This window comes from Puma concolor, chromosome D3, assembly GCF_028749965.1.
Source record: "Puma concolor isolate L17-30 chromosome D3, mPumCon1.1.hap2, whole genome shotgun sequence".
Lineage (NCBI taxonomy): Eukaryota > Metazoa > Chordata > Mammalia > Carnivora > Felidae > Puma > Puma concolor.
In genome coordinates this window covers 7,874,747-7,902,577 of record NC_141678.1, presented here as the reverse complement: position 1 = coordinate 7,902,577, position 27,831 = coordinate 7,874,747, and the positions used below count along the sequence as shown (strand labels likewise).

The following is a 27,831-nucleotide window of genomic DNA, read 5'->3' as shown; positions in this document are numbered from 1 at the left end:
TTGGTTTGCTGCGGAGGGCAGGCTGTAACGTTAGCCTAAGCAGAAGATAATTGGGAAGGTCAGCTTGCTGCCGTAAACAAAATGCTTTCCACAACCTGGGATCAATTATTTTTGGATTATCTGCCTCCTCAAGTTCTCTGCCAGCCAGCACCCTTTTGTTCCCAGGTCCCAGAACGGGTTCAGAAGTTGCTTGGAATGTCTGTGAAAATGAGTTGGAAGGAAGGGCTGAAATCATAAGACATTGAGCCTCTGGGATACGTTGTTCAGAGTTCAGGGGGGCATGGAGTAACAATAATTGTTACTACTCATAGTGCTAATTACTAAATAGTAATCATTGCTTTTGTTGATTGGGCTCTTGCAGTAGGCCAGGCGTTGTGCTAAGTGTTTTATTTGCACCATCTCTTGTGATCTTCACACGATCTGTGGAGGGCAGGCGAGGGCAGGTGCTTTTGTCCAAGGTGGATAATTTGGCTGGGATTGCTTGGCTGGTGAGCTGCAGAGCCCTGTGACCCTGGGGTGGCCCCATCGCTAGGGGGAAACACCGGGAGTGGTAGGAGGACAGAGCTCGAGGCCCGAATACGGCAGAGCAAAGAAAGAACAAGGACTCTGGAGCCAGACAACTTGGGTTTAAATCCCGGCTTTACCGCTTACAACTGTGAGGTCCTGGGGAAGTCACTTAATGTCTCGGGGCCTTCGCTTCCTTACCTGTAAAATGAGGATAATGGCAGTACCTGCCTCACAGAGTTGGTGTGAGGGTTCATTGTGTTAGTACTTGCAAAGCACTTAGAACATACCTGGCCCAGGTTTTCAAGAATCTCGCTCACCCTTGTTCCCATGGGACTACTTTGGTAAGGGTTAACTGATTTCTTTTTCTTTTTTTTTTTTTTAAGTTATCTCTATACCCAACGTGGGGCTTGAACTTACAACCCCACCATCAAGAGTTGAACGCTCTACCCACTGAGCCAGCCAGCCAGGCGCCCCAGGGGTGAACTGATTCCAAAGAGTGTGATTCCAGAGGTGATAGAGTCAGAGCTCGGGAAGAACCCTCCTATCAGAGGAAGTGTTGGGAGCAAAGTTACAAAATGGGAAATTTAGGGTCTCAGGGAAAGGTGGCGGGGCAGGTGTGGCTGGAGTTGAGGGTGTGTAGGGAGCAGTTGAGAAAGGTGAATCTAGTCAGGTAAGGTGTTGCTTGGCTTTGACTGGCTGTTTCGGAAATCTGAATTCTTGTGTAGGCAGTAGGAGGCATTAAGGTTTTGGAGGAGAGGAGTTGTGTGATGAATTCTAGAATAATCTTGATGATGTTACTACTATTTACTAACCACTAGATATGAATGACCCTGGACCCTTTTCTTTCATTCTTATTTTATCCTCAGATCAACTCTTTTTTTTTTTTAAGTTTATTTATTTATTTATTTATTTATTTTTTCAACGTTTATTTATTTTTGGGACAGAGAGAGACAGAGCATGAACGGGGGAGGGGCAGAGAGAGAGGGAGACACAGAATCGGAAACAGGCTCCAGGCTCCGAGCCATCAGCCCAGAGCCTGACGCGGGGCTCGAACTCACAGACCGCGAGATCGTGACCTGGCTGAAGTCGGACGCTTAACCGACTGCGCCACCCAGGCGCCCCTAAGTTTATTTATTTTTGAAAGAGAGAGAGAGAGAAAGAGCTCGAGTGGGGGAGGGGCAGAGAGAGAATCTCTAGCTATCAGTGCTGGGCTCAAACTCCCTAGCCATGAACCATGAGATCATGACCAGAACCAAAATCAAGAGTCAGACACTTAACCCAACTGAGCCACCCAGGCCCCCCTCCTCAGACCAACTCTAAAAGATATTTACTATAGATAGAAAAACTAAGGCTCTTAGAAACATAGAAGTTAAGATACCCAGCTAGTAAAATTCATGGACTGGTAGGTCTGACTTGGAGCCATTTCTACTTAACTGCCCTCTGGCTGCTGTAGCTGGTTGATAGCTGGGCCTTTGAATCCTTCCAGATGTAGGGTTCTGCACTCCAGGCTGTTTATAAATGGAAATTTGTCTAATGCCCCAAGGGGAGGGTGCTCCCTGCCTCGCAGAGAAGCCTTTTGTAAAACTTCACAAGTGTCTGTCCTGCATTTCTGGAATTTTCAGCTGGGATTTGTATTGAGTTCTGCCAGTTGTTGGGTCCAGGTCTGGTGAAGGAGAGAACTCTAGGGTTTCTTAAGATGGCATGATAGTAATCAATGTTTGGGGCTGGGTGGGGTCCCTTGGAGAACTAAAGCTGAGAAAGTTTAAGTAAAAGCCAGCAGGTTTCTCTCTAATGGGACTTCTGGGTAGCTTTTTTTTTTTTTTTTTTAATGTTTATTTATTTTTGAGAGACAGAGAGAGACAGAGTGCAAGTGAGGGAGGGGCAGAGAGAGAGGGAGACACAGAATCCGAAGCAGGCTACAGGCTCTGAGCTGTCAGCACAGAGCCTGACACGGGGCTTGAACTGCGAGATCACGAACCGAGCCGAAGTTGGACGCTTAACCAACTGAGCCACCCAGGTGTCCCTGATTTATTTCTTCAACAGTGTTTTACCATGGCCCCTAGAGGGAAGAGGAACAGTGCTGGATCCTGGGGAAACAGGAAATAAGAGTATAGTGGAGGAAGCAAGTCATATAGTTACGTCTTTAGGACATGTTTGATAAGTGTAGTAGCAGGAGAGTGTGGATTGAAGGACATTTACCACAATCTGAAAATACTTATTTTGCCTAAATATTCAGTGCCTGCCATGCTCGCTGGGGCAGAGATTTTGCTGTCCTAGTTCCTGCACTTTCTCGGAGCCACAAGGTCCTCCAGGCACATAGTAAGCTCTCAATACATATTTCCCATAAGTGGGTGAATGGTCTCATCCTCTCCTGAGAGGCCACAGAACAGGGGTGACTTGGAAGGTAAAACCAAGGAATTGGAATTAGCTAGATCAAGAGAAAGCCCAGGGGTGCCTAGGTGGCTCAGTTGGTTGAGCTTCTGACTTTGGCTCAGGTTATGATCTCAGGGTTCATGAGTTCAAGCCCTCCATCAGGCTCTGGGCTGACAGCTCAGAGCCTGGAGCCTGCTTTGGATTCTGTGTCTCTCTCTCCCTCTGCCCCTCCCCCCAAATAAATATATTTTTTTTTAATTTAAAAAAGAAAGAAAGAGCCTAGGCCTGTCCTTCCCCCAACCAGCAAGTTCAACAAATTTAGCTTATGACCTATATTTAGTGAATCACCACCAGGTTTTTGTTTTTTGTTTTGTTCTTGTTGTTGTTGTTTTCAAATGAAATAAGAATGAAATGAAATAGCATGCATTGGGTGTTGTAAGGATAGGCTATATTACCTTCCTTTAAGAAGAAGTATTGTAGGGCACCTGGGTGGCTCAGTCGGTTGAGCGTCCGACTTCGGTTCAGGTCATGATCTCACAGTTCGTGGGTTCGAGCCCCACGTCGGGCTCTGTGCTGACAGCTCAGAGCCTGGAGCCTGCTTCAGATTCTGTGTCTCCCTTCCCTGCTCATGCTCTGTCTCTCTCTGTCTCTCAAAGATGAATAAACGTTAAAAAAAAAAAATTAAAAAAAAAAAGTATTGTTTGGGGAAACTTTTGTTTCTGTTACAAATGTGTTTCTCTTTATGGAAACATTTGGAGTACTGGACTGAAGTGGTCAAAAGAGTTTATAAACCACTAGACAAGGCCTCAATTCTTTCTTAATAAATGGTTTGCATTTGAGGTAGTGCGGCAGGCTCAGACAACTCTGGATGACCTGGGTGGCTATGCTTGGTGGCCCTCCTGTTCCAGGCCCAGCCACCCACCCTCCTTAAGGAGTGAACAGTGAAGCTTCGGCTTAGAAAAAGGACAGTTGGCTCTCCCAACTGTGGGTGCTGGGGTTGGGCCAGGCATGGGAGGACTGTCTCAGAAGGGCCTGGACTTCGAGTCACCAGGTGGCAGGGGTCTCCATGGAGCCCAGCAGGGGCAAGGAATGATGGTTGGCATTCGGGCGTAGCGGGTACATGCCTGGCAAAGCCAGCCAGGCCCCACCCTTTGTAGAGTCCTATGGTCATCTTCTTGTCTCATAACTTGAAAATTGGCATCCCAGTGTTCACCGTGCGGGATCCACGGACCAGTGTGAGGTGGGGCTGGCAGTCTCTCGTCCTTCCTATCCCTTTAGGCCCCATGTGGCCAGGTTCAAGCAGGCCCTTGGCTGGCTGGGAGCTGTTTATTTTGGGTTAACAGGCCCAGCACTCTGGCTATATTTACCTTGTGAAGTTGCTTGCAATCTGATCTGATCTGATCTCTCTGGGACTGAGCTGGGGCCCTGGGAGTCGCCTGCCAGATTCCGCGAGGCCCCCTTGACTTTACTCTTGCTATCTGTGGGGAGATTTCCCAAGCGGGAAGCGTTCTGGAAAAAACAGTGGCTTGTATTCCTGTGAATGGTTTTCATCAGGATCCAAGACGCGTGCCACCCTTTCCTTCTCAGTCCACATTATTCTTTCCGCAGCCCCATGGCACTGAACTCTGCCCCTAGTGTGGGAACAGTACATACAGCCAGCCTGCATGGTCAAAGCCCCAGGAATTGTAGGGGCTGGTGAGGGTAATGGGGTTTCTTCCAGAGCTTGGGAGCAGGGCTTTTCCTCTTCCTCAAAGTGCCCAGCGTTTCAGGCTTTGCTGCCAGCCTCTCCCCAGCTCAAGACCTCTGGGAGAGCTGGCCAGTTCTGGTGTCCCCAGGTCAGGTCCGTTCCAACAGCTGTGATTTCTGGTCCTGGATCCTGTGAGTATGACAAATGGTGTGGAAAGCGTGGTCTCTGTCCTGCTGAGGTAGCCATCTGGCACCGTGTGGTTTGGGGCAGACTTTCCCTTTATGCCCCAGGTTTGGAACTTGGGCAGATGAGGCCCAGGGTGGGGATCTGACCCTCTCACCCACCCCAGGGGGTAGAACCTTGGCTCATGGGATCAGTTCTCTCATGGGATCAGCTGAGGGTGTCCAGGGGCTATTTCTTTCTCTCTCTCTCTCTCTCTCTCTCTCTCTCTCTCTCTCTCTCTCTCTCTTTGTTAAAGTTTATTTAAGCAATCTCAACACCCAACATGAGGCTCGAACTCATGACCCCAAGATCAAGAGCCGCATACTCTACCCACGGAGCCAACCAGGCACCCCTGGGCTATTTCTCTTCTGCTTCAAGCCCCATGTTTTTCTTTTTAACTAAAATTTATTGTGCACCTCCTGTAGCCTGGCCCTGTGGTAAATGCTTACATGTCAAGACCTTATTTAGTCTCCTCAGCAACTGTCTTAGTCCATCTGGGCCGCTGTACCAGAATAACAAACTGGGTGGCTTATAAACAACAGACATTTATTTCCTCACAGTTCTGGAGACTGGACATCCAAGATCAAGGTGTCAGCAGATTCGGAATCTGTGGAGGGGCTGGCTTCCTGATTCAAAGCTGCTGTCCTCACTCTGCCCTCCCATGGCTGGAGTTGCAAGGGGCTCTCTGGGCTCTCTCACTCTTTTTGTTCTTTTTCTTTTAGATAGTGTGATCGGGGGAGAACGACAGAGAGAGAGAGAGGGAATCCTAAGCAGGTTCCATGCATAAACACATACACCCCCCCCCTTTTTTTTTAATTTATATATTTATTTTGAGAGAGAGAGCACAAGCAGGGGAGGGGCAGAGAGAGAGGGAGAGAGAATCCCAGGCAGGCTCCGCAGGGCTCCATCTCAGCAACAGTGAGATCATGACCTGACCCGAAATCAAGAGTGGATGCTTAACCCACTGAGCCACCCAGGTGCCCCTGGGCTCTCTTTTGTAGGGACACTAACCTGTTGCGAGGGCTCCACCCTCCTGACCTAATCATCTCCCAAAGGCCCCACCTCCTACTACTATTACACTGGGGATTAGGGTTTCAAGGTGAGAATTTAGAGGGAACAGAAGCATTCAGTTTGTAGGGGCACCCAGATGAGAAAGAGCTTCTATTATCCACTTTGCACATGGGCTTTAAAGCCACATGGATCTGAGTTCAGAGCTCCCACTTAGAAGCAGTCTGACCTCGCCTCTCTGAGCCCATTTTTCCTCATTTGTAAAAGAATAATGATGTTGCTCATAATCGTTGATACTTTGTTAAGCTTACTGTATGCCAGCTCCTGTTCCAAGGGCTTTATATTCATTAGCTCATTAAATGGTCATAACAACCATAAGAAGTGGGCCCCTGTTTTATTGATGTGACACAGAGAGGTTGAAATACTTATCCAAGGTCACCAGCTTTGTAAGTGGAGAAGCCAATTCATCCTTAATGGCTACATAGAAGGGGAGACACCAGGTAAGGGAACAGATTAGATACCTGTATATGTCCCCCTGGAATATACCCCAGCATTCAGTTCAGCCTGATGTACCTCATGGGTCTGGATATTTCCAGTGAGTGAATAAATAGCCAGTGGACCTGAGGCAGCCAAGCAGCCAGCGGGCTCTCCTGCTTGTCCCTTCTCCAGTTTCAGGTTCCGGGGCAACAGGCCAAAAACAGGAAGAGGAAGTGCTGGGGGTGGGGAGGTGGTGGCAGAAGGCATGCATTGCTGGAGGGTGTCCCCCTCCGTTTCCAGCGTGGGCAGGCTTGGTGGCTGAGAACAGGGGTCCCTGGGATGTGTCCCTTAACTGTGTCCCTTAACTCACTGGGCCCTGATGGCCTGCCCTCACCCGTGTGTACTAAGAATTCTCAGGATTGGCATTAGGCCACCAGTGATCTTAAAAAACAGTTGAAATCCTGATGGCACTGCCCCAGATTTATATGAGTTTGAAACATTTTGTAAACTCCTGGGCTGAACAGTTCATACAGTCATCAACTGGGGCAAGTCTGTGAATCTCGTTGAAATTGTCTGAAAAGCCCTGTGAATATATATGCCTGGATGTTCGAAGGAGGATATCCATTATTTTCATCAGATTCTCAAGGTGTCAGACCCCAAATTAGCTTTAGCCTGTGACCTTAATCTTGCCATGTTCCCTCCTTTTACAGACAAGAGGGGAAGGTTTTGACCAAGGTCAAATAAGGAAGGTGGTTCTGGAGCCAGACTCAGGCCCCTCACTTTGGCCTTGGTGTTCTTTCAGCCCAGGTACACCCTTCCAGTGGAGAGTAGAAACCCCAGACAATTCCATATAGAGATAGTGGGTTTGGGGATGAAAGTTTCTAAACTGAAAAAATGATAATAAAGCTCACTTTTATTGAGTGTTTACTTTCTGCCAGGCACTAAGTATTTTACATGGGATTAACTCGGTCCTCACAACAATGCTCTGAGTCATGTACTATTATTCCCATTTTACAGATAAGGAAACTGAGGCCCAGAAAGTTGAAGGAGCTTGCTAGAATCACAGCTGAATAAAGGGCAGAGGAGTCAGGGTTCAAAGCCAGGCAGCCTGGCTCTAGAGCCCGTGATCCTGACCAATGCCCCACACTGCCTTTCCTGGTCAAAGGAAGGGTAGAGAGAGAGATGAGAAATGAAAGCAAGCAGGGCCAGGCAAACAGGCAGGAGAGCTAGTGGGGAAAGAAAGAGCCCGACCCCCCGCCTCCGGGGTAAGGAGGGGTCAGGGTCACCTGGTATGGGGCTAGTGGATACATTTCAGCATTGGACCTCCCCTCTCTGAGCCTGGTACCCACATAGCAAACATTTTATGAAAGGCCACTCACTATCCTTAATGGTATTGCCATTGGCGTTTGCTGCCCCAGTCCCTCCAGCCTGGCAGGCAGACCCTGGCAGTGTGCCCACTGCTCGCTGTTCCTGGTCCAGATCTGATGAGCTGGCATCTTCACATGGGGGTGATTTGCAAGGCCCAAGTGAGAAGCAGCAGGTGGCAGGCCCAGAACGTGCCCCTGGTGACCCTGGGTCCACAGGTCTCCAGGAACTGGGGAGCAGCTAGTGCGTCAGCCGTGGGGCCCAGAGCTGGGGCGAGGGCAGGAGATGGCCCCAGGGCTTGCCAATCACACTGCAACAGAGCCTGGCTCAGTCTCTTTGAGGAAGCTTCACGTTCCTCGTTGGTTGGTGCACTGTGTCCTTAGAAAGGGCTGGGCCTGGCCTGGGAGGGCCTTCATCTCTCTACCCCACCCTTCTCCTTCTCCCTGGAGCGGGGAGTAAAGGAGAGGCCTGTGCTTGGGAACATATGTTAGGCCAACAGAGAGGGCCGCTGGTGGTTTGGTGGTTGTGCTTTTTTTTTTTTTTTTTAATGCAAACTGTATCATAGTAAAATATACATCAAACATACCATCTTTTTTTTTTAAGTTTGTTTATTTTTTGAGAAGCAGAGCATGAGCGGGGGAGGGGCAGAGAGCTCTGGAATCACAGAATCCAAAGCGCTCTGCGCTGACAGCAGAGAGCCAGATGCAGGGCTCGAACTCACAAACCACGAGATCATGACCTGAGCCAAAGTCAGACGCTTAACTGAGCCACCCAGGCAGGCGCCCCTCAAACTTACCATTTTAACCGTTTGTGGTTTGGCTTTTAATACCTGGCTGGTTGGTAGGAGCAGTGGATACTATTTGGGAGATGTTTACCATGTACCAGGGACTCTGATTTCATTTTTTTTTTTAATTTTTTTTTTAATGTTTATTTATTTTTGAGAGAGAGAGCATGAGCAGGGGAGGAGCAGTGAGAGAGGGAGACACAAAATCTGAAACAGGCTCCAGGCTTTGAGCTGTCAGCGCAGAGCCCGACACGGGGCTTGAACTCACAAACCGTGAGATCATGACCTGAGCCAAAGCTGGATGCTTTGTTCATTGCTGACTTCATTGTTAAAATAATCCTGTGAACTACTGTGATATCTCTGTTTCACAAATAAAGAAGTTGAGGCTCAGTGGCTTTCCCAAGGACATGTGGCCCGCGAATAGCAGAACTGAGATTCACATCCAGGCAGCCTGGGCTCCAAACCTGCTATCTTCACTAGTACTTTCTCAACCCTAAGTGAGGGGGTGCTCTTACCCCCGTTATATAGATCAGGAAACCGAGGCTTGGAGAGGCCAGGTTGATTTGCCCAGGGTCCGAGAGCTTGATGGGAGGGGAGCCAGGATTTGAGTGTGGTTCTGTGGGCCATGACAATCCTGGCACTCAGCCTGCCTCTCCCCTGCCCCTAGGTGGCGATGGTGGAGGTACAGCTAGATGCCGACCATGACTACCCTCCCGGGCTGCTCATCGCCTTTAGTGCATGCACCACGGTGCTGGTGGCCGTGCACCTGTTTGCACTTATGATCAGCACCTGCATCCTGCCCAACATCGAGGCGGTGAGCAACGTGCATAACCTCAACTCGGTCAAGGAGTCACCCCATGAGCGCATGCACCGCCACATCGAGCTGGCCTGGGCCTTTTCCACGGTCATCGGCACGCTGCTCTTCCTGGCTGAAGTGGTGCTGCTCTGCTGGGTCAAGTTCTTGCCTCTCAAGAAGCAGCCCGGGCAGCTGCGGCCCACCAGCAAGCCCCCGGCCAGCGATGCAGTCGCCAACGTCAGCAGCACTGGTGGCATCACTCCGGGCCAAGCCGCCGCCATCGCCTCCACCACCATCATGGTCCCTTTTGGCCTGGTCTTCATCGTCTTTGCCGTCCACTTCTACCGCTCATTGGTCAGCCATAAGACGGACCGACAGTTCCAGGAGCTCAACGAGCTGGCCGAGTTTGCCCGCTTGCAGGACCAGCTGGACCACAGAGGGGATCACCCCCTGACGCCCGGCAGCCACTATGCATAAGCCCTTCTGGGCCTGGGCACTTGAGATCTTTGGCCTTACGCCGCTCCCCACGACCTCGTCCTGCCCCAGCCTTAAGGACAGCCAGCTCCAGGGATTGGGCTTTTTTCAGGGGGGCAGAGAGTGGAGGGAAGAGGCTTCTTCTTCTTTATTTTTTTTTTTTTAAGAGAAATGACTGCACTTTGAAACTTTCCTCTAAGAGAATAAGCACTTCCTGTTCTTCCAGCTTTGGGTTTACCTCCTGTTAGGAGGCCGCCGGTGGGAGCCACAGTGGGGACAAATGCTCCCTTTGTCCCCCCTCCTCCCCTGTGCCAGTGCCACTTGGATGCTTCTTGTTTTTTCTGTCTTGATCCCCCTCCCCATTCAGTGTCGTGTGTGTGTGTGTGTGTGTGTGTGTGTGTGTGTGTGTGTGTGTGTGTCTGTATACACATAAATATACTCATAAGGGACACCTCTTGTGTCTGTCTTTGTTGGGTCTGGACTGCCTGGTATGAATTCTGGCACCCCAGTCAGGTGAGCCTCTAAGTGAGAAATTATGTTAACATTTTATTTTGAAAATTTAAAAACCTACAAAAAAGTTGCAAGAATAGCAACTGAAATACATATACAGTCAATTCTTGTCATTCATAGCAGTTGTGTTCTACAAAGTCATCATGAACACTGAATTAGTATTGAACCATTGCTCCTGTGGTTCCTATGAGGCTCTGGTCACAATATTTTGTCAGCCGTTCAATAGGTTAATCTTGTTTTATGTGTTTCTGGGTTGTTTGTTTGTTTAAAGATTTTTATTTTTAAACAATCTCTACACCCAACATGGGGCTCGAATTCGCAACCCCGAGATCAAGAATTGCGTGCTTCACTGATGGAGCCAGCCAGGCACCCTACCGCCTTCTTTTTAAATAGCAAAATCACCGGGGCACCTGGCTGCCTCCATTGGTGGAGCATGCAGCTCTTGATCTTGGGGTTGTGAGTTCAAGCCCCACATTGGCACAAAGCCTACTTAAAATAAAAGTTAAAAAATTCTTAACAGTTTATTAGTAGCAAAATCGCCAACGAAAAGCACCGAATGTGAACAACGTGGCACTAAATAGACGACATGAAAAGAACACTCGTTTAGGAAAGCTGAAACAAGAAGACAGAACAGTGCCGTTTGACCTCAGCAAGGAGGCAGGTGCCCAGATGCTGAAACTGAATGTTTCTCCCCTGAGCCATGTGCATTGGTTGCAGATACCACCCTTCATGCTTAGATACTTCCTTCTAAAACCAAGGACATTTCTCCTACATAACCTCAGTTCAGTGATCAAATGAAGGAAATTTGATATTGACGCAGTACTGTTTAATAACGACATGTATGTTGACTTCTCCACGTGTCCTCATCACGTCCTTTCTAGCAGTGATTTTACCTGGGTGTTGCATTGAGCTGTCACGTCTCTTTAGTTGCTTTTAAATTTGGAACAGCCTTTTCTTGTCCTTTATGACATCGACATTTTTGGAGTCTGGGCCTGTGGTTTTGTAGAATGCCGCCTCAGCCTGGCTTCCCCGACGTTTTCCCGTTATTACAATCAGGATGTTTTGGCAGGAATGTTTATCTCCATTTTGCAGATGACAAAAGTTGATGCCCAAAGAGGTTAAGTGTAATTGGCTAGAATTCGAACCTAGAAAGTCTGGCTCAGAGCCCAGCCTCTCACAAAAATCATATATGTGGATTCTGGCTTTGCTTAAGAACTTGGTAGATCCAGCAGCAGCAGGAGGACTGGTCCCACCTTCTTGCAGAGCATCAGTGAGAAGGAACTGAGTTGCAGCCGCCTTCTTCCCCAGGTGATGTGTTTGCCACAGACCCCACCTCTCCTTCTTGTCTCACACCAGGCCAGCCTTGTTTATGTTACTTGCCTGGCTCCCCACCATGGGCCTTTGAGTTTGAGACCTCTGTGGGTCCCAGAAACACAATACAAGATGGGATTTTATAAAAACAAAGTCCTCTGAGTGAAGTCAGAGTTCGTTGGGGCAAAGCGTGGCTTCAGGTTCTTGTCCTTCTGTGCAAACAGATGCGATAAGAGCAGTTTTGTGGGCTGAGTGGGGCAGGGGCGCTCCTTTTTCCTGTTGCAGCTTCTTGCCTCTCTCCTGCACCTCACGCACCAGGACCTACTCTCAGACCCTGTCCTTGGACAGCCTTCTGACTGGGACTGAGTAGTGGGGAGCAGGGCCCCCTGTGTAAAGCTCTCCGTTGCTCCCCAGAGAAGACCTGGCCATCTTCCATGCAGCCTCGTCACCTGGCCACCTCTTTGCTTCTGCAAAGACTTGGGAGCTGGCTGCACTAACTTCTGGGCTACGACTCCAGTCTTAGGTCTTCCCTTCCCTCCTCGCCTTTCCCCTCCCCTCTTTGTTTTCTTTCTTTCTTTCAGTATTATGTTTAAGTAATCTCCACACCCAATGTGGGGCTGAGACCCACAACCCCGAGGTCAAGACTCACACGCTCCAGCGACTGAGCCAGCCAGGCGCCCCTTAGGTTTATTTTCTTTCCTAAGTCAAAAAATCACCAGATTGGCTTGTAAAATGTAGCTTTCCAAGCGTTTCCCCTAGAGGTTCCAATTCAAGTTGGTCTGTGTAGATCTAGAATCTGTATTTTTAACAAGCACCCCAGGTGCTCCAGGCAACTCAGGAAAACACTGGTAGTTAAAGAACAGTCTTTAATTTCAGCTTTATTTATATTTTGGATACATAATACATTCACAAGTTCCAAATACAACAGTGAAAAGTTGCCCTTCCTCCCTGGTTCCCAGTTCTCTCCAGAGACATCCATTGTTGCCAGTGTATTTATTGTGTTCCTATCTAGAGAGATTTTTATACATAAACTAGAACACACCCTACTTTTTCTGGTGGAAAAAGAAAAAAAGCTGGCCTTATATATGCTCTGCCACTGTTCTGTGCCTTCAGAGCAGACAGATCTAAGTTTAAGTACAGTTCCTTTCTAGCTTTGTGACTGGTGAACATCCCTGAACCTGTTTCCTCCTCTGAGAAGGTACTAATAATAGCAGGACACCTCATAGGTTGTTGAGGGGTCATGGGAGGAGACACATATCAGCACAGGGCCTGGCACTGAGTGAATGTTCTGTGTCCCAAGTGGGCCAGGCTCAGCTTCCTGGTGTGAGAACCATACCGAGGGTCAGGCCACCCTGCTTATGATTTAGACGGCAGAAAGAACATCAATAGTGTCCCTGCTTATTGAATCTTTATATCTGGCACTTGCTGAGGGCTTTATGAACACGGGGTTACAGGGTTATACTTCGGACATTGGGCTGGAAAACTATTGTAGAATGTTTATTTTTTTAATGTTTATTTTTGAAAGAGTGTAAGCAGGGGAGGGGTAGAGAGCGAGGGAGACACAGAATCTGAAGCAGGCTCCAGGCTCTGAGCTGTCAGCACAGAGCTCGATGTGGGGCTCGAACCCACAAACCCTGAGATCATGACCTGAGCTGAAGTCGGGAGCCCCTAGAGTATATTATAGTGTGTTTAGCAGGATCCTCAACCTCTACCCACTAGTTGCCAGTAATATCTTTCCCTGCCAGTTGTGACAACCAAAAATGCCTCCAGACATTGCCAAGTGTCCCCCAGCAGGGAAGGGAGACAACAGCACCCTCAGATTAGAACCACACCTTATTTCATCCTCATGTTAACCACGGTAACCTGGGTGGTAAGGACTGTTATTGTCCGGGTCTGAGGGGAGGGAACCTAGAGAACAGAGAGGTTGGGTGCCATGTCCAAGAACACACCGCTCATAAATCACTGTTGGGATTCACACCCAGGCAGTCTGACTGCTGAGCTCATGTTCCTACCCATTATGTAAGGGTCCCTTATATCTTGCAGAATGTTGTCTAGAATTCTGCAAAGCTCTTCCTGGATCTCAGCTTCACAATTAACCTCAATACAACTTATTTGTTATTATTACATCTGTTAGCAAATCCTCAAAAACACCCCTGTGAGATCTCCTAAGTGCCATTTTACAAATGGGGCAGCTGAGGTCACTTAGGGTCACAAAACCAGTAAGTCAGGGGTTCATGGCCCCGGCTGCATGTTAGAGTCATCTGGGGAACTTTCTGAAGGCCAGGCCTCACCCCAGACAGACCAGAGTCTGAATGTGAGACCTGGGTGTCTGTAGCTTTTAAAGCTCCTGCAGGATCCTAAGGTTGAGTGTTCCTGTGTTAGGTTGAGAAGCCAGGTTCTGTCTCAACCCCAAATCTTAGTGGCCAATGTGACCAGACACCGGCTCTTCTCCCTGGAGTATCTCAAAGGTCAGAGACCTAGAGACACTTCTTTCTCCCCCTGGGTAAATCCATGCAGCCCGTGGGGACGTCTGTCTTCCTCACCTAAAGTCCTTCCCAGAACTCCACCCTCTCCACCCCACCCACAATCACACACCGCAAGCCCTGGGCTGAAGCCACCAGGTTCTTTATACTCCCGTGCTCAGGAATGGGGGCCCAGAATGAAAGTTGTAACAAGAGGATCCCCAAAGCCAGCTGGGGAGAGGATGATCCAGTGCTGGGAGGAGTGAGGTGCCCTCTGAGGGTGCCAAGGGTGTGCCCGAGTCACCACTCACTTCTGCAGAAGCCGCACCGGTTTGAGCAGTTGGGCGACAGGCTTGAATTTCTCCAGAAGCTCTGGTGTGTTCTCTGCAGGGGCAAGGGGCTGGTGGCAGCTGGCGACCCAAAGATGCTGTACCATCACCCTCTCCTGGAACCCCACTTAACACCCACACGAGGAGGGGCTAGGACAGATGCGCAAGTGCAGGCCTGGGGCAAACTACCTTACTCAAGGGCTTTCAGGAGGGACCTGGTCTTTGAGGAAATGAGTTTTGAAGGGGAGGAACCAAAAAGAACCAGCTGGATTGCAGGAGGAAAGAAACCCACCCTCTGGTCCTGCCCCTGAGCCCCTTGGCCAAAGGAGACCCCAGGAGCTTTCTCAACCACATCCGAGGGGGGAAAGTATGCCCATCCCTCACCTGGCATCAATCTTCATCTTCCTCTGTCTTCTTGAACATGGCCAAGGCTTCCTCCAGCACACCATTAGGGTCTAGAATTTCGATCTGGAGGGAAGCAGTAAGGGGTTGGATTGGGGAGCATGGAAGGCCCAGGCCGCCATCCTGTGGGGTGCTGCCCACCTTGTGGGGTGCTGCCGACTCTGGAAGTGCTATCTGCCTTGGGCGCTGCCAGTCTCCGTGGGGATGCCCCGACTGAAAACAAAATCTGGTCTGTTCCCTGGCTGGGCTGGGCTGGGCTAGGCCTGGCCAGGCTGGATGTGCCTGGGTGTGTGTGGGCGGTTGGGGGGGAGGTACTGTTTTCTGACTCTCTGGGTGTGGCCACAGGGCCCTGGTGGGTGCTGCCCACCTTAGGAATGGGGAACTGGGTGGGCTCAGGGGCCTCATCGCGGCCAAAGTCAATCATTGTGCCACACTTGGCCACGTCGTCCACCCAGAAGCCTTCAAACAGCTGACCGTGGTCCAGGTGGAAGAAACGGCCCGACCCATTCTTCATGCCCCTCTGCCAGTAGCCCTCGTAGCGGTTCCTGTTCTCTGGGGGAAAGGACAGGGTCACTTGGGTGCTGGACACACCTGACCAGGCCCCACTACCACGTTGGCCACTCCCCATGCCACTGTGCCCACAGGGAAGCCAGAAGGAGACCAAGATGTTGAGAGTGCCCTGGGCTGGGCTGCCTGGAGTCTGGGAGGCCCGAACTATAAACGTCAGAGCCTAGGGGTGTCAATGGCTTCCGGAATCAGAGCCGGTCCAAGTCTTGCCTCCACTACTTGCCTGAATTTGGATGAGCAACATCGTTTCCTATTTATACAAAATGTAGCTACTGACATGAAGAGGCAATGTTTTTCCAGCACTCATTCTGCGCATGGTTCTTTGCTATGTTTCTGACCTCACGCGCTCCTCACAAAAACAGTTCTATGAAGGATAACGGACTCCATTTTTACAGATGGAGCTTGAAAGCTCAGGGAGTTTGACTGACGTGCTCAAGGTCACAGAGCTAGGAAGTGTCAGAGACAAGATTTGAAGCCAAGGGCTGTTCATCCCAGGAGACCATGCTCTTAATCATGAATTAACTCTCCTGCTCAACGGATGGTGGTGGTGCTGCAAAAGGAGTAATAATAAAGCTAGCACTTCTCCGCTGAGACGCTCGCAGCCATGTGGTCTCGGGCAAATCACTCGACCATTCTGTCTCATTTCCTCATTTGTAAAATGGGAATAACAGTAACACCTACCTCACAGGATTGCGGTGGAGATTAAATAAGTCAAAACACAGAAAGGGCTTAGAAGGATACTGGATAAACTCTAGGTCAGAGGTCAGCAGACTTTTTCTGTGAAGGGGCAGACGGTATTTTCTGCTTTGTGTGTCACAGCCACTCAACTCTGCCATCGAATCATGAAAGCAGCATGGACAATGTGTAAATGTATGAGCAAGTCAGCGTGCCAATAAAACTTTACTTACCAAAACGTACGTGGAGCTGGATTTGGATTTGGTTCAAGGATTGTAATTTGCTGACACCTGCTACCTCCAAGTATGAGCTCTAATATTGTTGAACACTTACTGTTACGTGTCAGGCACCATGCTAAGCACTCCACAAACCTCAGTGAACCTTCACAATACCCTACTTAAGTTTTATTTTTATCCTTACTTTACAGATGAGAAAACCAAAGCGCGAGAGTTTAAGCAAATTGCCCGAGGTCACGTAGGTAGTAAGAGCTTGAGGTGGGATTTGAACCCAGGCAAGCTGTCTCCAGAGTCTGGGCCACTAGAAATGATGCACTTAGAACCCTTACACTATGTGTGGCCGCAGCAGGTGCTCACTAAATGCAGGCTATCAGATGCTCACTGAAAGCAGGCACAGCACTGGGTGCCTGGGGGATTGAGGACGACAGACAGAAGTGACTGGATTAAACCCTCCTCAGTGGCCCCAATGCCTCAGTTTGGCCAAATCTCACTGGAAGTTGGAATCTTGAGTTTTCAGGAGACTGAGCTCTGGTCTGTGTCCTCACTAAGAGCACTTACTATGTGCCAGGCATTGGGGAAACAGTGGGGAACAAAATAAATACGCAGTCCAGGTCCTTATCCAGCTCACAGTCTGGAGAGACAATGGCACTAGCTTTATAGATAGCCTACTATGTGCCAGACGTGTTCGTAGCACCTACAAAGTGGGTACTACTATCACTCCCATTTTACAGGTGAGGTAACTGAGGCACCGACAGAAAGAAACTTGCCCAAGGTTATACACCTAGCGCTAAAAAGGAAAAGAAGCAAGCAGGTGCTGAGGAGAATGTGCTTTAGTGGAGTGAACAGGGAAGGCCTCTCTGAGGAGGAGACAGTGCAAAGACCTGGAGGATCTTCTTTCTATTGCGGGGAAGAGAGAACTGCAGTGCAAGGGCCCTGAGGCAGAAAGCGTGGGAGGAACTGGAAGAACGTGAGTCTGGCTGAAATGAAGGGATTCCCAGAGGAAGACGTGGGAAGCACAATTAGGTGAGGAGGGCCAGATGGTGCTGCCCACGGATGGTTGAAAGCAGGGCAGCCACCAGGTCCAATCTGTAAAAAATTCATGCTGGTTGCTATGTAGGGAATGGGTTAAGTCCTGACGCTAAGGCAGTTTACTTGACTGATTACTCTTTCCTCTGTTCTTTCCCAGCTCAATGCCTATCAGGTTCCTTCTCTTCCTTCAAGTCTTCTGTTCAAATGTCACCTCTTGAGGGAGACATTCCCTGACCATAAGTCAATCTAAATCGCTCCTGTCCACAACTCCTTTGTCATCCAACACACCTTTCTATTTTCAAGGGATATTCCTTAGCACTTTGGATCTAACGACTAACAGACTGCATTGACCTTGAGCAAGTCACTTAACCTCTCTGTACCTCAGTAGTTCATCTGTAAAATCGGGCTAAGAGTATCTATCTTATAGGACCATAGCGAGGATTAAGTGAGCTCAGTGCTGTGTGAGCATAGACTATGATTATTAGGACCATAAGAAAATGTCTTAATTGTTGATGTTTATTGTTAGGCTCCCCCTTTCGAATATAAGCTCCCAGGAGGGCATCTGGGTGGCTCAGTCGGTTGAGAGTCAGATTCTTGATTTTAGCTCTGGTCATGATCTCACCGTTGGTGAAATTGAGGCTGGGTCAGGCTCTGTGCTGTCAGCTTGGAGACCATTTGTGATTCTCTCTCTCCCTCTCTCTCTGCCCCTCCCCCACCCTGTCTCAAAATAAATAAATAAACTTAAAAAAAGAAAAAAGGAATATAAATTCTTTGAGGGCAGGGATCTGGTCCCGTCGTTCATCTTAGCTGGAGCTGGAGAAAGGGTTGTGGGTGGGGCGTGGCCAGCAGGCTATTGGGGCGGGGCACTTACTCAGGCGCAACATGCCCTCCCCATTCGGCTTGTCCTTCAACCACTGGCCCTCGTAGATGTCGCCGTTACTGTAGTACATGCGGCCCCACCCGCTGCGCTGGTCGCCACACCACTCACCCTCGTAATACTCCTTGGGTCCGAAAAACTGAATCCCATAGCCCTGAAAGCACGAAGGTGTCCCTGTTCATGGCGTCCCCAACACCAGGAAAGTCACCCCCATCTTCCCTGGCACCCAAGCCACACCCTGGCTACTTCCCTGTTTCCTCCCTCAGCCCTACATCCCAAGCTCATGGTCGTGAATTGAAAAAGCTCCCCGGGTTGTCCCATTGCCCTCCACCCCTATGCTGTCACCTTCATGCAGCCCAGTATCTCGTCTCTGCTCCTCACGGGTCCCCTTCCTCCAACTCTCCCATTCTCCCCTCCTCATGCATCCCCCAGTAAGCAGCTAGACAGATCTTTACATCGCACATCTGATCATGTTTGCCCCCTCTCCTCAGCTTTGATTTGACCCTATTAAAAGTCACAGATGCTTGGGGCGCCTGGGTGGCGCAGTCGGTTAAGCGTCCGACTTCAGCCAGGTCACGATCTCGCGGTCCGTGAGTTCGAGCCCCGCATCAGGCTCTGGGCTGATGGCTCAGAGCCTGGAGCCTGTTTCCCATTCTGTGTCTCCCTCTCTCTCTGCTCCTCCCCCGTTCATGCTCTGTCTCTCTCTGTCCCAAAAATAAATAAACGTTGAAAAAAAAAAATTTTTTTTTTTTTAAAGTCACAGATGCTTCTGAGAGAATCCGATCAGTTATGGACTTTCTCCCCAGAAAAATGAACACCACAACTACAGAGAATCATGGACTCCCCACAGATCACACCTAAGGAAGTTGGGTTAAGCAGCCCGTCTACCCCTCAAAATCCTGATTCTGCACATAGCCTTCAAGGCCCCCGCCTACCCCTCCCCCCTCACTCCTACCTGTGGGCACACACACCTTGCTGTTTGACACATTCTTTGCTCCTTCCACTTTGCTACTTCCTCTTCTCCTTTTTTCCCTCCGTTTAAGTCTTTGTACCTTTTGGCATCACCTCCTGCAGGAAGCCTGCCCTGAATTCTCAATTCCTGTGGGCTCCCTGTGAAAACCTCTATCCTAACGCCATATTAAATGTGAATTGTTTATTTTGGGATCTCTCTCCCTACTGGTCAGTAAACAGTTTCAGAGCAGAGATCATGAAATCCTGAGCTCTACCACTTGCCAGCAGTGTGTGACCCCAGGTAAGGCACTTCACCTCTCTGAGCTTGTTTCCTTATGAATAAAATGAGTGATGAGATGATGACGATATTGTGAGTTAGCTGAAGCATCATATGCTGTGACTCTGGCATCGCAATAGCAGTTGTTCAATAGCAGCACTGTGTTATTACCTGTCTCTATGGCCTATGGTGAGGGGTCAGGCACTTATGGGTTGAGGATATGCCTCTGGCTGGCTTCTACCTCCAGGACCTTCCTTTCTTGTTCTGTGGCCAAGGGTGTGGCCTTTGCTTTCTTGCTCCCACTTTTCCTACCCCCTTCTTGTTCAGGCCCAACAGAAGGGGGATTCTTAGAAAGGAATGCCCAGGGAAAAGAAAGCCAGGAAATGAGTGGGGGAGATGGGGGAGGAGACTTGGCCCCCACACAGCCTGGCTGGCTTTTTGTAGCCACAGGGTTTCATGGGCTCCTCCCTGGGCCCTCTCCTCTTGCTTCCTGTTTCCTGGGTTTTGTTCTGAGAACCCTTGATGATGCCCCACCCCTTCCTTCTCCCACGCACACAGTGCCCTTGTCCTCCTTCCCTCAACCCTTCCCCCCTTTTCTCCCAGGCCTCTCTGACTGCTCCCCCTGCACACACACACACACACACACACACACACACACAGCCTGCTTTCAGCCCGGCCCACACCCCAGAGCATGATGGGAACCACTCACCGATTTTTTATCATCTTTCCACCAGCCAGAGTATACTTTCCTATACTTTCCCTTCTCTTGGTCAGGATTGCTGAGGGTGCCATAGCCATCTCGCTTCCCAAACTTCCAGTCTCCCTCATAGATGGCTCCTTTTTTCTTCCAGATCTGTGTTCCTTTTCCTGATGACACAGAGACGGGCCAAGATTGCAGACACGGCAGCCATGGGGCTGGAGGGGCAGATGCTGTGTCTGCCTTGGCCTCAGGGGCTGCCTTGGTGTTCTCAAGGGCTGGGCCAGGGTCTGTGCCCCTAGACACCCACCAGTAGGGAAAACACCAAGAAAGTTCCATTTCTACAAATAGCAGTTCTCCAGTCCTTTGCTCTGAAACCAGATTCCTCTAACAAATCCCAAGTAGAAATCTGCCACTTCTTTTTCTCTTAATAATAAGCTTTGTCTCTTTTTTTCTATTTTAATATTTTTAATGTTGATTTATTTTTGAGAGAGACAGAGACAGAATGTGAGCGGGGGAGGGGCAGAGAGAGAGAGGGAGACACAGAATCCGAAGCAGGCTCCAGGCTTCGGAGCTGTCAGCACAGAGCCCGACTCGGGGCTCGAACTCATGAACCATGAAATCATGACCTGAGCCGAAGTCAGACACTTAAGCGACTGAGCCACCCAGGTGCCCCTAGCTTTATCTATTCATAATACTGAATGATTATGCCAGATGGCCAGAATTTCTAGAAAATATTCTGCATATTTCTTCAGTTCTCCAGAACACACATGGGGACCCTCTCCTACCACTCCTGCTTCGTCTGTGTCTTCCACTCCCGCCTTCCAGACTGCTCTCCAACCACTATGGCCTCCCTGCTGTTCCTGGATCCCGCCAGATATGCTTCTGCCTCAGGGCCTTTATACCTGCTTATCCTTTGGCCTAGAATGCTCTTCTCCAAATATTCACTCACTCCCTACCTCCTGCAAGTCTCTGTTCAAATCTTTCTCAGCGAGGCTTACCCTGACCAACCCCTGTAAAATCACAAGCCTATCTTCCTCTCTTACCCTGCTCTGTTTCTTTCCATATCCCTTATCAACTCCTAACCTAACAGACAATTCACTCACTTATCATTTATTGTCTATTGTCTAGCTCTCCATGAGGAGAATGTGCACTCTCTGAGGACACAGACTTTGGTCCGTTCTGCTCACCGCTCTATTCCCAGCACCGAGGAACAGTGCCTGGCAAGTTGCAGGAGACAAATACATGCTGAACAAAGACATTTGTTGAACAAAAGGACGAATAAAATATTTGTGGAGTACCTATATGGGCCAATTCATGTCTTGGTCCTTGGTAGCTCAGGAACAAATCCAACATTGTCCCTGTGAGCTTTCTGATCTTGCACAAATAACTTAATGTTATTAAGTGCCTCAATGTTATTAAGCTCCTCATCAGTAAAAGGGAGATGAGAGAATCTCATGGGGTTGTTCTATCACTAAATTCATTACCGTATGGAAAGCACTTAGAACAGTGCCTGCAAATAGGAAAGATGTTAGCAATTATTTTTGCCCTTGAGGTAGAGCTCTCACTGGGTTGTCTATACCTGTCCTCCTTCTAATTTTATTCCTTTTGGGGAACCAGCACCTCCCAAACTCTCAATCCCTAAGGTTTGTATGGATCAGACTCCTCCCCCTGGCAAGGCTAGCCAATCAGCCCAGGCCACTGTGATTGGTTCAATGAAGGGCATGTGATTCAAGTTGGTCTAATGAGACTGTTTGCCTCTGGGATGACGGCAAATTTACCACCTCCTCAAAGGTCCTTTTTTTTTTTTTTTTTTTTTTAGTTTATTTACTTATTTTGAGCAAGAGAGAGTGCAGGAGTGGCAGAGAGAGAGGGAGAGAGAGAGAATTCCAAGCAGGCTCTGTACTGGCAGTGTGGAGCCCTAGGCGGGGCTCAAACCCACAAACCATGAGAGATCATGACCCTAGCGGAAACCAAGAGCAGATGCTCAATGAACTGAGCCCCCCATGCGCCCCAATAAGGTCCTTTGTGGTTGGAACCCTTGTCCTGCCTGCTCTTTCTCCTGACTCTCTCTGCTCTGGGCACATGGGCTTCCAGTCAGTTCCAAAAACAAGACTGAACAAGACTTAATACAGCCCAAAGCCTTCCATTCTGATTCCACCATCTAGAAGATATGCTCTTCTACCAAGTGAATCCTTATCCTTTTGCACTCAGCTCAAACATCACCTCTCTGTGTTCTCATGGCTGCCTCTGTGTCTCCTCTCTGGCGCTCTTCACATCCTGATGCCACACTTTTATTTTTATTTTTTTGATGCAAAATAACCTTGTTTTATTATGTACAGACTATGTATAAACAAATCACCCACTCTGAAAACAGTAGGTTCTGGCTTTTCCCAGGGCCCTCAGAAGCGTCTGGGAGACAGTTCCTTCCCCAGAGAGGAGTGTGTGTGTGTGTGTGTGTGTGTGTGTGTGTGAGAGAGAGAGAGAGAGAGAGAGAGAGAGAGAGAGAGAGAGATCGATCTAGCCACATGCTTCTCCTTGCCTAAAATCTTACACTTTGGCTCCAGCTTCTCTGGTCCAGGAGGAGGTCTCAGCCTGGGGCAGGCATAAGCCAATCACTCAACTTCTTTTTTTTTTTTAAGTTATTTATTTATTTTGAGAGAGAGAGAGAGCATGAGCAGGGCAGGGGCAAAGAGAGAAGGAGAGGGAGAATCCCAAGCAGGCTCTGTGCTGTCAGCACAGAGTCCAATGAGGAGCTTGAACTCACAAACCATGAGATCATGACCTGAACTGAAATCAAGAATCAGATGGTTAACCAACTGAGCCACCCAGGCGCCCCTCAATCACTCAACTTCTATCTTATTCTTCTGCAAAGAATCAAGGAAGGATTGCCACTCTGCTGGGTAAAAATGCTTATAGACATTGGTCTTACTCTGAATCTGTTTTGGGATATCTTGACAGTAATCCTCCTCATCTTAGGCCATAGCTTTATAGTCATCCCCATGGTTCTCCACCATGTAGCATACATAGTCACTGAGTTTTCGAGACAGCATGTTTCCTTTTTTTTTCTGGGAGGCTGGCTTCTGCCTCCAGGTCATTTAGCACATAGGTATGTGACCCTCAGTAAATAATTTCTTCTCTCCGAGTCCCAATTTCCTCTTCTCTAAAATGGGATATTACTTACTGTGTGGCTTCTCTGTGAGACTGGAGCTCCCTGGGGGCTGGCATTAAGCAGATGCCCAGTACAGGGCCTGGCATGGACTAGGAGTGCAATGGGTGTTAGCAGAGTGAACGAATGAACAGGCTGGGGAAGCACTAGCCACTCCAATCCTTGCCCTGAATGATGATGACTTTTGACTGCTTCCAGGCTGCTTACACCACAGCAATCCCCTGTCAGCGTGGTCAAAGGCACGTCTTGAAGAGAGGGGAGGCTGGGTCTGGATTCTCTGACAGGTCCATTTTCTGGAGCCCCAGCCCAATCAGCTCTATGCCTCCAGGGTCCTAGGGGAGGCAGGACTCACACAGAAGAAGGGCTCAGAGGGCCTTGTCAACCCATGAGTTCATATCACAGGTGGGACAGCTGAGATCCAGAGAATGGGAGATGGCTTACCCGAAATCACACAGCTGTTCAGTGGTAGAGCCAGGGTCAGAACTTCGGGATCCTGATTCCTAGTTTAGGGCCTTGTCCACCTCACCTACTGCCCACAGGGACTAAAGCACACAAACAGGCATCTTTAACTGCACACAAAGCCCGGAGTAGCTGCATAAAGTCTGGCCTTTAAGTCAGTGCTGAGTGGTGGTGTTGTGTCGCACATTGGGTGGGGTGAGCTTTGGAGTGCTTCCGGACAAGGAAAGTTCTCAGGAGTGGTGATCCCTGCCACGCTCAGCCCTCAAAGAACACTCAAGAAGTTCCCCTTCTATACAGACCCTGGGCTACACACTTGATAGACGTCATCTTTTATCTTTACTGATAAGTATTTTCCCACTTTACAGATTGGAACACTGAGGCTCAGAGTGGGGTAATTAGTTCCTCAAGGCCAGAGTTGGTGAAGCTGAGATTCTGACCCAGCTTTATGGACTCCAAAGTGCTTAGCTCAGGAAGGCAGGACAGAAAAGTGGTTAAGAACATAGCATCTGGATTTCAAGTCCTGAGTGAGAAGCCATACCATCTGTTTAGAATAAAAATTTGTTTTTTGGGGGGTGCCTGGCTGGCTCTGTCAGAAGAGCATGTGACTCTTGACCTTGAGGCCATGAGTTTGAACTTCATGTTGGGTGTAGAGATTACAAGAGTTTGAACTCATGACCCCAAGATCAAGAGTCACATGCTTGGGGCACGTGGGTGGCTCAGTCGGTTAAGTGTCCAACTCTTGGTTTCAGCTCAGGCCATGATCTCATGGTTCATGAGTTCAAGCCCCGCATCAGGCTTCACACTGACAGTATGGAGCCTGCTTGGGATTCTCTCCCTCTCTCTCTGCCCCTCCCCTGCTCACTCTATCTCTCTCTCAAAATAAATAAATAAACTTAAAAAAAAAAAAAAAAAGAGTCACATGCTCTACCAACTGAACCATCTAGGTGCCCCTAAATAAATAAAACTTAAAAACACTTGATTTTCTTCAGGGCTGATTTTGTACCACAAGGACCCCCATGCTGTTTGCTGGTTAAAGCTACAGTTAAATTTGAAGCCCCAGCTAGTTGTGTGTGTATGTGCTTGTGTGTGTGTGTCCTCTCTCACTCATTACTGGTCAGACCCCCACATCAGAGCTCTTTGAATCGCCACTGCAAGTGGTTTGGGGGGCTCCTTTTCCTCCTGCTAACCAGGCCCAACTTAGCCCAGGTCTCAGAGGGTAAGGACTATGCTGGAGTTCCTAGAACCCAGGCTGTGGTTATGGTTGGTATCTCAAGACCACTTTGTCCCGCGCTGGTCCCTGGTCATCTAAAGTCAGGGTTGAGTTTGGTTCCAGAGCCCCAAGCTGTGGAGGCCCCCAGCTGGTCCAGGTCAGCAGCATTTACTCCCTGGGGGAGCCTTGGTGACATGTCTTATGATATCTTACGTCCCTGACAAGCTCTGCCAGCTACTTCCTTGGCCCCCATCACCCACCATGGCCCAGACTCCATACTCCCAAGCCCCTGAAGATCCCCCACTCACCATGTTTCATGTTGTCCTTCCATTGGCCCACATAGCAGTCACCATTGACAGCATTCACCTGGTGCCTCAGTCCATTCTTTTGGGCCTTCTGGTCCCACTCCTTCCACAGGGGCTCCGACTTTTGCAGGCACTTGGAGTTAGGCATGTTGGCTGCTTCTGTGGGACCAGAGGTGCTGGCAAAGGGTTAGGGACATCAGGGGCTCAGTGTGTCCCTAGTAATGCCAGGATCCCGGGGCTTCCTGAGGAGGCACTTGTCTGAGCCCAAATGGTGTGAGTCATGTGTATTTGGAGTCCCCGGGCAGATGAGCAGCCATTTGGGGGGGATCCTTCTGCACTAGACTGGCCTGTGTCTGTCATCTCCTTTGCATCTCTAGGGCCTCCCTGAGGTGGGTCTGATGGCACAATTGCTTGGGAACCCAGGGAAACCAGTAGAGCAGGGGGGTTTGTGATGACAAAGCTGTCCCCCACCGATGGTTGAAAGTCACATATTTAATAACCAATATGACCAGTCAGAGTGGATGCTGGTCCTAAGTCTAGAGCCTGGCCTGGAGCTCCCAGTGGTGAGCAGTGGGATTCACTCAGGGAGAGTTGGGGGGAGAAGAGCTAGCCAGGCCACTCTGGGCTGGCAGACAGATGCTGTAGCAGAGCCCACAGGGACACCTTCTCTGCACCCAGCACCCAATACTGTAGTTCTTTTGGTCCTGCCTTATCTGTTAGCAGGTACTGGAAAGGCTCAGGGCCTGGCTTTTGAAGTGGTCAGGAAAGCCCACCAACTAAGGATACTACATCTCGGGTGACCAACTGTCCGGGTTTGCCTAGGATTGCGGGGTTTCCTAGGAATTTGGATTTCAGTGCCAAAACTGGGCTGATCCCAGGCACACCAGGATGGATGGTCATCCTTTTATCTATGACCTCTGCCCTCTGCCCGGATATTCTACTTGTCTGCCTTATTACCTGCTTAGGTTTTCCCATCAGACCAGGGCTCTCCTTCCTGCCACGCCTGATGGGGTTGCAGGGAATCTCTGGGTGGTCTAAGGTCTCTCTGTAGTCTGGGACCCCGCCACCTGTGCTCTTCATGTCCTCAAGATCTCCAGTGAGGACATTCATGTCTATCTGTGCGTCTCGGCGCAGCTTGTGCAAGGTGATAAAGATGGTCTCCTCCCAATCAGGGGATCTGTTTCCCCTCAGCAAATACCATCTATCCTGCTCCATGGGTTTGGGCAATACTCACACGTGCCAGTGGAGCTGGCAGAAGGGGCTAGAGTGAAATATTTAACCAATATCCTGATAGGTACTGACCAATTAGAATGACCTCTGGGCTGAGCAGGTTTCAGGAGGTCATGGTATCTCAAGCATCCAACCACCCACAGCCAGCAACCTGTGGGTATGCAACCTGTGCAGTCGAACAGGGCCCACCCTTAGAAGGGCCTGTGCTTGGTTTATTCCTTTGATGTCACTGTTTTTTAATTCTATTTAAAAAAATTTTTTTAAACGTTTATTTATTATTGAGATACAGAGAGACAGAGTGTGAGCAGGGGAGAGGTAGAGAGAGGGGGAGACACAGAATCCAAAGCAGGCTCCAGGCTCCGAGCTGTCAGCACAGAGCCCGTCGCGGGGCTTGAACTCACAAACTGTGAGATCATGACCTGAGCCGAAGTCGGTCACCCAACCGACTGAGCCACCCAGGTGCCCCACTGTTTTTTAATTCTTAATATTTTGTGGGTGAGGGCCCCCTTTTCCATTTTGCACTGGGCCCACACATCAAGAAGTTCCTTCTGTTGGGCTACAGCAGGGTCTCCAGGAGTCTGACCAGGCTGACTAAGCACACAGGCTGGCATTTATTTTGACAATCGTGCCTAGGAACAGGGTAAGTCCCTCCTGGTAAAGAAAACAGCAAGGGCAAAAGCTGGGAGGGAGTAAACAGTCTCAGGCCTTAAATTTAATGTGTTTTTCCCCCTCCCATTTCCTAGTACCACCTGTATGATGATGGATTTTTACATGTAAATTAATTCACTTTTAAAAATCAATGTATTTATCATGTGAAGAAAGAGACTTCACATGTCATTACTATAAATGGAAAAGGAGCGTCAGATACCCTAAGGGGAAGGTACTGTAAAAATTGAAATACTATAAAGAAACCAACTTAAGTCTTAGCTAGATATTGTGGCTTACTGAAGTTGAGTTTAGCAAATGTTCAGAAAGTTGGTAGTGTCATATTACCCCCAAACTGACACTTTCTCCTTGGCTTACTCAGAAGTGTAAGAGAACCTAGAACCTAATAACTTTTTTACGATGTCACTGGGTGTTACTTAATGCCACATCAGTGTAGTATAAAATCATCCTCTGTCCCACACTTTCTCGGGAACACAGGTTCAACTCAAGAGGAGGTTGCGGTCTTAATATGTGAGCCACTGACAGGGGAAGGAAGCCTTATGAGGCGGTGCGCGGACTCTGCCCCGTAGTTTGTATACTAAATCGCAATAAACTACAACGGAAGGTGGAGGGGCGGCGCCCAGATGGCTGAGGGTCCGTCCCGAGCACCCACCCCACTCACCTGCGCCAGCTCACCTGCGAGGCGGAACCTGGATCCTCAGCCCCGGGGGCGAGAGCGGTGGGGTCTCAGCCTCCAGCTTCAGTCGCCGAGTGCAGCTCGCGCCTAGGCGTCCCTG

General features: G+C 49.3%; 2 protein-coding genes across 4 annotated transcripts in view; one reads left to right on the top strand and one right to left on the bottom strand.

Moving 5' to 3' along the window:
• LOC112870113 (calcium release-activated calcium channel protein 1) overlaps nt 1–12,453 on the top strand; it is a 16,354-nt gene extending 3,901 nt beyond the window's left edge. The window contains exon 2 of the mRNA XM_025933192.2: nt 9,091–12,453. Coding sequence (XP_025788977.1) covers nt 9,091–9,696 — 606 coding nt within the window. The 3' untranslated portion in view covers nt 9,697–12,453. The remainder of the gene's footprint in view (nt 1–9,090) is intronic.
• MORN3 (MORN repeat containing 3) lies at nt 11,543–27,831 on the bottom strand. Of its 3 annotated transcripts, none has more exons than XM_025933484.2 (7): nt 27,717–27,831; nt 25,163–25,335; nt 20,029–20,186; nt 18,086–18,245; nt 15,075–15,259; nt 14,690–14,773; nt 14,124–14,360 (listed from the first exon to the last, which is right to left on the bottom strand). In XM_025933484.2, the coding sequence occupies exons 2-6, from the start codon at nt 25,305–25,307 to the stop codon at nt 14,696–14,698; spliced, it is 726 nt and encodes a 241-aa protein (XP_025789269.1). In that variant the 5' UTR covers nt 25,308–25,335; nt 27,717–27,831; the 3' UTR covers nt 14,124–14,360; nt 14,690–14,695. The 3 variants fall into 3 exon arrangements, with proteins under 3 accessions (XP_086537757.1, XP_025789269.1, XP_086537758.1); XM_086681632.1 differs by having other exon boundaries at nt 27,731–27,828; XM_086681631.1 differs by lacking the exons at nt 14,124–14,360; nt 27,717–27,831 and adding an exon at nt 11,543–11,723 and having other exon boundaries at nt 25,163–25,495.